Raw genomic sequence first — 12,631 nt, 5'->3', positions numbered from 1 at the left:
TATATTCAAGTGGGTAAATATAGTTAAAAAATGAAAAGCTAATGCAAACATTTAATGTATATTAATATTGACATTATTCCCCTTAACACAGCATAAAAAAAGAAAAGAAAATTTTCTCCCTTTAATCATGCCTTATCTGACTGGTCTCCACCCTTGTGTGAACTTCACACTGACTTCTTCTTTAACACTAGCATTTTATCCTATTATATATAGACGTAATTATATAATAATGATATCTTTATATATTTTAAGATTTAAATTGATGTATTATTAAAAATATTTAAAGTTGTGTCCCCATGAATTGTAATAGTAATTCAATAAATACAATAGTTTGTCATAATGACATTGTCATCCTTTCAAGTGGATTTCCAAGTGTTTTTTTTTTGTTGTTGTTGTACGCTTGTCAAACACATTACTCTGATTTTGCATAATAAGCCCAAATCAGCATTACATTCTTTTTTTACTATGAATTTTGTAGTATAATGAATTTGAAGAACATTTTTAAAGTAAATATAAAGCATCAGGGATGTAGGCAGTAACGCGTTGGGCACAGAGAACTAGCTCGTTCTTCTCACTTTTCCCATCACATATCACATTAGAATGTTGTTGTTTTTTTTCAATAAAAATGAAGAAAATTTTCTAAATGTGGAAGTAAAGTGCCTAACGAGTGTTTAACATTATAAAAGTATTTATAAATGTAATCATTTACAATCTGTTATTATTGCATCCTGTTAATGTACAACAATACTGAGGTGTAACTAAGTCCTATGTATCTGCCAGTATAAAGTATATAAATAGCATCAAATGATTATAACACTTAGCCTATTGCAAAGAACTGCTACTTATACATGGTAATTAGAATATATCACGATTTTCACTAAATGTAAACAGCATATAGAGCTTTTTGCACTTAGCCTACTGTAAATAGGATCTATCGCTAAGAAAGTATGTTAATTCCATTAAGTGTAAATAGCCGCTGCCGTATTTTTCTTATTGGCAGATCATTTGTAAAATAAGAAATATGCACTTATATATATATATATATATAATATAAATATAAATATATATATAAGTGCCTGTGAGATACCATGAAAATTAATAGACTATTAGTTCAATAACCTACTGTTCTGCCAATTTTCACCTGTGATATTATAATAGTGATAAGAATTAAACTTTTTTTGAGAAGTTATTGAGAAGTATGCAGGCGTCTTTTTGGTGGGAGCTGTTGCCAAGGTGATTCGTAATATCGGAGCTCCATTGATCATGGCTTTTCTTAGTCTTGGTTTGTGAGCTAAACTCAGAGTCAACTGAACTTCCACAATTCAGCTGTTCTGAACCCGAAAACTCTTTTGAGTTTCCCATCTCAGACTAAGTCAACTCAAAGTTCAAGTTTTAAATCTGAGTTTGTTGAACCTCCTTATTGAAACAGGCCCCAGGCCATCCAAGTTGTTGATGGGGTTGTTGCAGTTAATGGGTGCCGTCAGAATGAGAGTCCAAACAGCTGATAAAAACGTCACCATAATCCACAAGTAATCCACAAGACTCCAATTAAAGTCTTGTAAATCAAAAGACTGCTTGTTTGTAAGAAACTAATTCATCAAGATGTTTTTTACGTCAAAAAAACTTGGATGGCCTGAGGGTGAGCAAACTCTCAGGAGAGTGAACCATACCTTTAATTTAGCTTGAAACAGCAATTATGTGCAATTAATATTGTACAATTTATAATTATGCAATGTATCAGTGTTTAAAAAAAATAACCACATCAAACTAAAAGAAGCACCCTTATTATAGCATGACCTTATGATGTATAGCTGTAGACTTTTTTTAAAAGGCAGGTTTACATGAGTCTTTGAAAAGTACTTCTCTTTCAAAAAGTCATAATATTTAAGTCCCTGAACATTTAATACACAATTTCCTATTCCTCCACCCACATATAAATGACCCTCTCTTCAAACAACACCAGTAGGCCTCAATGGGACATAAAGTGTACAGGTTGAGTGATGCAGTACATCTGTCTCACATCCCAGTGATGTTTGTCCACTTTTAGTTAATGCTTAAACGGATGTTTACTTAAGTCATCGTCTGTTACAGAAAGCACATATTTGTAAAAAGTAACAGTTGGAACTATAATTTTCATGTTGAAACATGTCAACACTGTTTATTTTCCTTCATATAGGTGTCCGTTTCAATACAAATATGAATTTCACCATGACTAGCATAGCACCTACTGGTAAGTTCTGCACTTTGTCTTCTAATATAAAAAGCAAACTGCTTGAAGAGCATTAAAGGTTTCCCTCACAGGCTTTGGGTGTGTCACTCATATCGAACAATGAATCTGAACAGTGTAAAAGGCTGGTTTAACAAAAACTTGGCACTAGCACTATTTATTTTACTTAATACTTGTACACTAGTCTAATCTGACCTCATTTGGGTCTAGAAATGTTTCATTGGAGGCGATGCTTAAAGGGTTAGTTCGCCCAATTTACTAAATTATGTCATTAATAACTTACACTCATGTTGTTCCAAACCCGTAAGACCTCCGTTTATTTTTGGAACACAGTTTAAGATATTTTAGATTTAGTCCGAGAGCTCTCAGTCCCTCCATTGAAGCTTTGTGTATGGTATACTGTCCATGTCCAGAAAGGTAAGAAAAACATCATCAAAGTAGTCCATGTGACATCAGAGGGTCGGTTAGAATTTTTTAAAGCATCGAAAATACATTTTGGTCCAAAAATAGCAAAAACTACGACTTTATTCAGCATTGTCTTCTCTTCCGTGTCTGTTGTAAGACAGTTCAAAACAAAGCAGTTTGTCATATCCGGTTCACGAACGAATCATTCGATGTAACCGGATCTTTTTGAAACAGTTCACCAAATCGAACTGAATCGTTTTAAACGGTTTGCGTCTCCAATACGCATTCATCCGCAAATGACTTAAGCTGTTAACTTTTTTAATGTGGCTGACACTTCCTCTGAGTTCAAGACGTTGGAGACGCGAACCGTTTAAAATGATTCAGTTCGATTTGGTGAACTGTTTCAAAAAGATCCGGTTACATCGATTGATTCGTTCGCGAACCGGATATGATAAACTGCTTTGTTTTGAACTGTCTTACAACAGACACGGAAGAGAAGACAATGCTGAATAAAGTCGTAGTTTTTGCTATTTTTGGACCAAAATGTATTTTCGATGTTTCAAAAAATTCTAACTGATCCTCTGATGTCACATGGACTACTTTGATGATGTTTTTCTTACCTTTCTGGACATGGACAGTATACCGTACACACAGCTTCAATGGAGGCACTGAGAGCTCTCGGACTAAATCTAAAATATCTTAAACTGTGTTCCAAAGATAAATGGAGGTCTTACTGATTTGGAACAACATGAGGATGAGTTATTAATGACATAATTTTCATGGGTGAACTATCCCTTTAACACCTTGCCATGTTGCATTTCTCTTAATCTAATTACTCTTCAACAATGCTGAGCAGTTCCTCTAGTTGGAAATGGTTGTAATTCCACATTTGGTTCATGTAATGTTGACATACAGGTTTTGTGTGTCATCTTCAGTGTTGTTTTTTTTCCTCCTGTATAGATGTTGCATCAACAACTGCAGCTCCTCCAGAAACAGACACGACTGTCATTGGAGGTAATTGACGTCTAGTGTATTACACTAATGACTAGGAATTATATATTGTGTCGGAAAATCCTAGAAAGCTCTTTGAGGATTGTAAAGGAACATACAGTATACACAGTGTTTGCCAGCAGGTGTCATGATAATGTTACATATTAGAGGTTTGCCACCTGACTCCAGCTTCAAGCCTTTGGCTCTAGTTTGGGTCATTCATCATGTACAACTTCCTGATTGCATCCAGATTTGGGTTTGTGATCAATTTTATATATTAGTAATGTAAGATTTTCTTTTGAAAGATGTTTCTTATGCTTACCAAGGCTGCATTCATTTGATCAGAAATACAGTTAAACCAGTAATATTGTGAAATATTGTTACCATTATTATTAAAATAACTGTTTTCTATTTTAATATATATTTTTAAAAAGTAATTTATTTTTGTCATTACAAAGCTGAATATTCAACACCCATTACTCCAGTCTTCAGTGTCACATAATCCTTCAGAAATAATTAATATGCTGATTTTGCTGAATTTTTTTTATTAATATATAAAAAGAAAGTTCCGAAAAAACAGCATTATTTGAAATAAAAATAACATTTGATGACTTTACTGTTACTTTTGATCAATTTATTGCATGCTTGTTGAATTAACATTAATTTCCTCTAAAAAGGTAAAAACTTTGTTTTCGTCTATTATATAACAATAATTCAGTTTATTTTGCTGATTTTTATTCTGACTTGTTTTGGCATTATCGGTCAGGTTGGATTGTGTAAATCATAGTTTATATTATATTATATATTTGATTTATTGCATATTTCTGGCTGATTTTTCTTTTCTCTTTTAGTGGTAATTGCCCTGATCCTGCTGACTCTTGTTGTCTGTGGGATCCTGCTGTACAGATACCTGTGTCACAGTAAGGGTGTTTACAGAACCGCAGGTGAGCCTGCTCCTGGAGTGGACCCTGACCAGGTCTACAATGACACCGTTACTGAAAACAAGAAGGAATACTTCATCTGAACTGCTTAGCATCAGAGGGATTTAACCCATGATGATCAATACGCATGGACTTCTGAAGACATCTGAATAGTCTGTGTAGAGCGGTATATGTGCAAGACATATGGGACATAAACCACTAGTCTGTGCTGTATGAAAGAATGTTTAGTTGAAGGGATACAGGTCGAGTAGAAGTAAAAAGTTGTTTATTCATGAGGTTAATAAGCTCACCATCAGTTTCCGTATGGTAAAGTTACTGAGACGATTATTTTTTTTGTTGTCAAATTCTTATACCTTTGTATACAGTTTATAGTTCACTCAAAAAAACAAACTCTAAACTCACTGCATCCGGCAGAAATTACAAGACTTAGTTATCAACAAATTATTTATCAGTAATTATGGAATTTTTTATCAGCTATTACTAGCGTTCAGGTAGCATAAGTGGTACTGCACCTTACTCAAACTGCAAACATTGGAGGCACTGTATAAATTTGATTTTATTTGGTCATAAGTCAATATAGTGTTAATTCGAGGCTTTTCAATCTGCCTTTCCCCTAAACCTTTTTTTATGGCTTTTTATTACTATTTTTTTTTTTATTGGCGGAACTCTTAGATTATGGATAGTTGGTGGGTCAACTGTTACCGAGTGCCTTGTAAAACATTTGCATGTATTTTACTTTTTTTATTTATTTTTTTATAATTCAAAATGTATTTTTGTTACACAGGCATGATGTAACAGTGCCAAATATAATACCTCTGTCATTATTTGTAAAACAAACACATGCTGATCATAATATCAGATGCATAAATGATACTTGATATTTTTTGTGCAGGGTTACAATCATATGTTACTTGTTATGAAAATGAATGTAATTTATATATCGTATTCGGTGTAATATTTTTTAAAATTGTGCTATCAATATGATACTGCAGATATTGATTATAATACAATGTCAAAAACAAGTGTCTAGCTAATTTAAAATCGCTAGTAAAACCAAATGAAATGAATTCTGTGCTAATAGTTTTGTCAGTGCAAAAATTGTATATTGCAAGATATTTAACTTCCAAAAATATAACGTATCCTCTCTAAGATCTAGAGTCATTGCATTGAATGTGAATGGGTGACTTTTGACCAATATTTATAATAACCTTGAGATAAACCTCCAAATATACAACTCAGCAGACAAAAATATAAACATGAAACATTGAAAGACATATTACAACACAGATGTCAAAATTCAAAATAGTTTTTATTCTAAATTTTGTTTTATACTTAAGGTTTAGTATAAAAAAAGTTAAGTGCACCACATTTTCATTGGAGACCATTTTGTCATGTAGCAAACTAAGAAGGACCTCGGTTCCTTGATGCTGCAGTGTGCATCCATTCTAACCCTTCACAATCTATATATATATATATATATATATATATAAATCAAAAGGGTTCCCTGAACTGTAGTGCCCACATAGACATATACCATCCATGACTGTCATGGTTTTGAGGCTCAAGATAAGCAGTGTATCTGCTACATTGCATACACAAACACAAGGTGCCACATGCCATGATAAAATGCTGTGCTAAGTAGAAATGGATATTGAGTTCTGAAGGCTTTGCCCTCATGTTTTTTTGCCTTCTGTTATTTTTATAGCAAAGTAAGAATAAATGAAATGGGATTAAATAAGGAATGGCATAAAGTCCATTTAGGAAACTACCAGGTCAGAAGACTACGTAACAGAAAATTATAGAAATGGTGCTAAGGCAATGCCAGCATACTTGGCATGTTTTTATTTTTGTTTTTACATCAGAAACATTTCTTTCCTTTATTTGCAGAGAGAAAATCTACCTGAATGGTCTTTTTTTATTCAAATGGGCAAAACCTTTAGAACGGTATTGTAGTGTCGGATACCCAGTGATGCACCTTATACATGTAAAGCCTAAAAATGAGCCCCATTTGCCAAGCTAGCATAAAATTTCCTATATTTAAAAATTCAATCAGAAAATATATATGGTATAGTGACCAAAAATAATTTGGTAGCAGTGAATGTACGGAGAATAAACCTAAGTAAGCATTTATAAGCATTTCACCTCTGTGATATCTAGCAAAATAAGCAGCATTTTAGATTTACAGTCACATCTAAAATTGATAACTGCTGCAGAACCAAGCATGTAGTGTCGAAGAGGAAACAGCTGCTTTTAAAGACCATTCTATCACTGTTGGGAGTAGAAATGAAGATTTAGCAATTAAATAAATTAGAAGAGAAGAAAGCAGTGGAGACAACTGCTGGTGTAACTCAGTGCATTCTGTGAGGTTTTCCTTTTTAGATAGGTATTTTTCTAAATCACTTTAGAGACGAGAGAGAGCAAAACTTTAATCCCTTAAGAAACATTTACAAATAAACACCACAATTTCTCAGCCATTGTATTTGCTGCTACGTACTACCGCACTGCTTTGAAAATCATCAATGCAGCACCAATTATAACTGACGCTATTCGTATTTAAACGCATATGTACAAAAGAAATCTGCAAAAACATTTCAGAATTGGTTGACCGTGCACATAAATTAATCCGGTAGTACTCCTAAAAAATGTAACAATGAAAAGTCTTTATTAAGAACAAAACTACTGAAAAGTACATGCAGAAACATCAAGATGCAACTAGGAAACATTTATATATTTTTAAAACACAGCCCCTAGAAAATGCAGTCACAGCAGTGGTGTGCTCTGCCCGGAAAGCAATCACCATCATCTAAGTATGATATGTTTATTAATTTCAGTATGAATCTGTGTGCAGATGTACTATGACAGAAGACTTACAAAAAAAGCAAAAAGCTTTTAGTGCATTCTAGTCCAGATCTTTGGTACAAGCAGCTCCCCACAAACACACACACAAAAAAGAAAATCCTTGATGTGCCAAATCGTTTAAAATACTGAAATTAAGTTGTCTCTTGATTAAGCCCTGACCTCTGTAAACAACTTCACCATTGTGGAAAACGCTAAGAGTTTTGTGTAGAAGCACATATAGCTGGAACACACATAACACGCTAAACTAAGTGAAACTGCTATATGTACAGCTCTGGGTATCCGACATTGGAGGGAAAATATAGGGGGGGGTCCTACTTTTCTGAAAGTTAATCTTGTTCTCTCTCTTCTCTTTTACTGCATTTAGGTTCATTCATATGTAAATTCCTTTGCTTTTAAATAATGGTGCAGTTTTGGCACCTGATAATATTTATATTGCCCAAAGGTACGATACACCGCCGTTGTTTGACGTTGTAAACACATCTTTCTCTTTGATTAGGAGTGCTTAAATCTGCATTTTACCTATCTGGCAAGACCTTAATAATATGAATGAAAGGCGTATAGTTAAGCATACTATTCAAAAAGAAAGTTTCAAGTGCATAGCTACTTTACACAGATGATCAAACTGACTCTTGGCAGTTCTCTTGGCATGATCTCTGGCTCAAGAAGACAACCAAAAACTAGAAAATGTACTGTAAAAATGAAGTTGTAAGAGTCAGTAAAGGTAAAAATGACCTGGTCTTCACCTTCAAAGTTGTTTACTCTCTAAATTAGCCAACCGATAATTATGGTAGATGACATATGATCACTAGAAGTTCCAACTTACAATTATAATGCGCTTTTTAATTGTGAATACGCAATAATTGTGTTATACATTTTTTAATTGCGATATTACACAATTATTTCAACAGCGGCGTATTGTACCTTGAGTAAGGGGCTCTAAAATATTACATTCCATTAGATTAAATCAGTATTGTGGCTTAGCCAAGCAGCCCCAAAGGAGGCAGGGGTGGGAGAACAGGTAAAGGGAACAAGGGAGAAGGAAGGAGGGCTTCGGTCCAGGCCCAGGGGGGTGCTCACTGTTACCAGATGGTGTAACCGCCACTGGAGCCACCCATAAAAAAGTTGCCCTTTCGTTGTGTCATCATCACATTTGCACCTTGCATGGCTGCCATCTGAGCCGCGTTAGGGAGGTGTCCAGGAGGTGGAGGCTTGAATGTGAAGACAAATATGCAAATCAAATACATATTTCATCAGCTACATTTTCAGGCACATCTATGCCAAGAGAAAATGTGAATTCATAACTTATATTTCAGAACAGACTGAACCTGAAAGGAGTTTTGTGAACTGACTGTTGAGTTAAGGGACAAAACAGGCCACAGAAGCATCATGACATGTTGTTCTTTTTTTTTATGTGTAAGCATGCTTAGTGCAACCTCCTATTTTCTTAAAAGAATTCTTAAAAAATTCTTACAGGTTGAAAGCAGACTTTGTTGAAAACACTTTTTTTCCCCCCATATCACATAATTCTCTAAATTATGAATTATGAAATAATCTAAAAGTCCTAAATCATTTCTTAATATATTATGATGACATGGTTAAATACATCTAAAATACCTAATAAACATATACATAAAATGTTTGTACCACATCTCAATAAATCAAAATCAGAATACGTCCTGCAACATCCACTGGATTTGCTTAAAGGAAATAATTTCCTTTAAATAAAAATTTGGTGTAAATGTTTTAACTATCAGGCCATCCAAGATTTATAGATAGTTTCTTCATTGAAAAATAATTGGAGAATGTTAGAATTTCACCTCATCTCAGAATGAGAGTTCAAAATATTGATAAAAGATCCACAGTCTGTCAATTAACATCTTGTGAAAAGCTGCATGTTTGTAGAAACAAATCCATTAAGATGTTTTAGCTTAACCATTGTGTCTGACAAAAATATGATAAAAATATTTCCTCCAGTGAAAAAGTCCATCTCTTGTTGTCCTATTACTGCAAAATCCACAGAACTATTTTTGCTTGTAAACTGTGCTTGATCTGTGCATATTTCTCTCCTGATTCAGACAAGATAACTTTTTCACTGGAGGCATTAATAATTATGGACTTGTATTTAGCTGAAAGCAAAGATTAGAAGTTAAAATATCTTAATGATGGATTTGTTTCTTACAAACACAGCTTTTCACTTCAAAAGATGTTAATTGATGGACTGGACTCATGTGGATTATTGTAGTGTTTTTATCACCCTCATTCTGACGGCACCCAATTTTCGGCAATAAATTTCCATTTTTAGGTGAACTATTCCCTTAACTGTAGGCTGCTAAATGCATAGTACTTCCTGGATGTTTATTGGTAATACTCACAGGAATGGAAGTACTAGTGCCAGGCCCAAAGCGAGCTCCAGCATCAAATCCGCCTTCCACCATGACGGTGGAACCAGTGGGGTAGACGGGCCCCATCTGATAATATGCCATTGGGACACTATGGCCCATGGCCCCCATTGGCACAGTCTGAGCATGCATGGGCATGTACATCTGAGTACCATGGTAAGCGGAGGTCATTGGGGGCATCTGTCCAGGGGCTGGGGGAGGAGCCATATACCTGGCCTGATAAACCTGCAAGAGGGAACATTTCAAAATTTGAAACCGTAAATTACTGCAACCATTTTTTTGTATGGAATAAATAAAGAATTTATTTAAATTATTTATCATTTTAATTTAATTTAATCTGTCTGTCTAAGTGGTGCTAAATTACAACAAATGATTCACCAAGCGCATTTTCCAAAAATGATTAATGTTCTCAAAAGAATCTTCAGCGGGAATCTTTATCATTCATTCTTGAGTAATGAAACATACATTTTCAAAAATCCTTCTGAAGTGCTTCCAAAACAAATTGTATTTTGTTTGTTTTTTTGTATATTGTACTAGATTAAAATGTGACATTGTAAAAAGACACAATTGAATGCTTTAATGAGATATTCTACATTGACATAACCAGAGAGAAAGTAAGTAGTACTGGTTACCTCAGAGTATGGAGGAGGGGCATCTGGATATGGAGACACCTGAGGAGGGACTTGCATAGCAGGCGGATAAACGGGTGCTGTGCTCTGCTGAGGGTAAACAGATTGTGGATATGAACCTGATGGAGAAGGAGAAAAAAATAAAGAAAATGGTTAAAACGATTCATGTTTGGTTAATGGCTTAAAATGAATCACAACAGAATCTTAAGTTGATTTACTGTAAAGTAGCCAGCAATATTTTGGTTTTGTACTAAACCATTCAGCGGCCTTCCTTAAGAGTAGCCAGGCTTGAAATATGGATTAAAAAAAAAACATTGCCAAAAGAATAAAAATAATTTTGAAGTGACCCAGACATGTTTTTAAAAGGTGTTGTGATATTGATCAAAACAGAAATTGGTATTGATTGATTGGTATTGGATGTGGAAACGTGTTACAATAAATGACATTAAGCCACAAACAAGAAACAAAATGGCTAGTCTGCACTGACAGCTAAATTACAATAGAAAAATTAAGACAAACGGTTCTTTAATAAATAACAAACAGTATATTGATGAAACACGTTTAAATTATATTAATTAACTGATTAAATTGATGCCGTGAGATTTCTTAATGAGGTCACCTTTCCGATCACGTCACCGCACTGTAGCAGCCAAGCTAGTTACCCTTTACCCGTTTTCAATCCAAAACATTACCCAGTCCGCTAAAAAGACAGCACCGCGTTAAATATTACAGTGTCCGTCAGGAGAACGTCGATGAGAGAGGTTTTTGGCACATGATAAATAAGAGTTCAGTACGTGAAGTCGTTTGTTATGTAAGTCAGTTATGCTGGCTAACTCCTTTGGTAGTTGCTAGGAAGCGGCTAAGCAAAATAGCAGAAGAGCGGAGATGATCGTGTATTTACCTTTGTTGTTCATTGTTCTTCACTGTAGATAATATATTCTAGGGGACGAGAATTTAAACAGACCGAATTCTGCGTTTATATGACTATAAATATAAGGTTTACTCAAAGTTCCTCGTCTTTTTGTACTCGTTACTTCCTTGTTTTCGTCGGGCTACGCTTTGAGTATATTTGTGTTGGGCGGAGCTACGTCACGCACGCGTCAGTTTTTGGACTCCACTCCCTGTTAAAGAGAAACTCATGACTCATATTATTGCAAAAAACGAAAGTCTCTGTAAGACCACTTTATACTGTGAAAATAAACTTTATTGGATAGATCATAAAATTATAGAATATATATTGATGTGGACGTAGGCCTATTTATGTGTAAAATATTTGTGTTTAGCTACATAGGGCAGGTGTCACGGATGGAATCTGGCACAAAGGCCATAGGCTACTTTATCGCTGTAATTATAGGAGTTTGAGTCAAAAGTCCAGTTACACAATTATGTATTTTTATTAAATGGTTTTTATGTCGGTTTCAAATGCCAAAAGCTCTTAATATTTCTGTAATAAAACTGCACTAGCAAACATGCAGACAAGGTAGATTTTACCAAACATTTTGGACTGAGCAGTTCTAAAAAATGTCAGATCAGTGCAAGGTTTCATATGCCGTTTTCATATATCACAATTGAATATTCCATCAATTGCAGGCAGCTTCATTGAGACATCTTACCCAAAAAACTGTAGCGTGACAACATGCCCTTCTATTAATTAAAAGTGTTGACAGTTTGGTATGTTGTTTATATGCTGAATAATTGTCTATTGACTTAAATATCTGATGTGAATATTTGTATATTTTACTTTCCCAGTAACATTATTATTGATATCAGCGTGTAAGATGAATTCCTTCTACTCAAAGGGTTAGATAGTATGGAACGATTATGCTCATTTGATGAACCTAATGTAATATTGTATAATTAGGCCCTGGGAAGTATGCCAAGCAGAGCAGAGGTTTCATTAAGATTGTTTAATTTAATTGCAATATTCAACCCAATATATTACGTATCAGATCTTGAATGATGATCCAAATTTTGTTTTGCACTTGTGTGACTAAATAAAACGTAATTTAAGCATTTTAATGGATAGCCCCACAGACTTCTTAGGCAGTATAAGGATGCATTTAGTACATCTAAAATAGAACTTCTCTGTATTAGTTGGGGCCTTTATACTGGATGTGAACCTAATTACAGATTTGTCTGTATTCAGCAATCCCAGTACTCCTTTGAGCTCCATGGCAATAT

At 34.4% G+C, this 12,631-nt stretch overlaps 1 protein-coding gene across 1 annotated transcript; it reads right to left on the bottom strand.

Annotated features, from left to right (window-relative positions):
- Positions 1-7,201: 7,201 nt before the first annotated feature.
- LOC132118385 (DAZ-associated protein 2-like) lies at positions 7,202-11,542 on the bottom strand. The gene is made up of 4 exons (XM_059528202.1): positions 11,352-11,542; positions 10,454-10,569; positions 9,795-10,046; positions 7,202-8,630 (listed from the first exon to the last, which is right to left on the bottom strand). Exons 1-4 carry the CDS (start codon positions 11,362-11,364, stop codon positions 8,502-8,504), a joined length of 510 nt encoding a protein of 169 aa, XP_059384185.1. The 5' UTR covers positions 11,365-11,542; the 3' UTR covers positions 7,202-8,501.
- Between the last annotated feature and the right edge of the window lie 1,089 nt (positions 11,543-12,631).

The sequence above is a fragment of the Carassius carassius genome, chromosome 37 (assembly GCF_963082965.1).
Source record: "Carassius carassius chromosome 37, fCarCar2.1, whole genome shotgun sequence".
In the NCBI taxonomy this organism is placed as follows: domain Eukaryota; kingdom Metazoa; phylum Chordata; class Actinopteri; order Cypriniformes; family Cyprinidae; genus Carassius; species Carassius carassius.
Note: the sequence above shows the minus strand (reverse complement) of the source record. Positions and strands in the feature narration are given on the sequence as shown.

Bases quoted from the DNA above. Each gene is read 5' to 3' on its own strand.
- LOC132118385 (XM_059528202.1), bottom strand. The intron at 10,047-10,453 runs GTAACCAGTACT...TCCCTCTTGCAG, and splicing joins CCCCTCCTCCATACTCTGAG to GTTTATCAGGCCAGGTATAT. The intron at 8,631-9,794 runs GTGAGTATTACC...TTCACATTCAAG, and splicing joins GCACTAGTACTTCCATTCCT to CCTCCACCTCCTGGACACCT.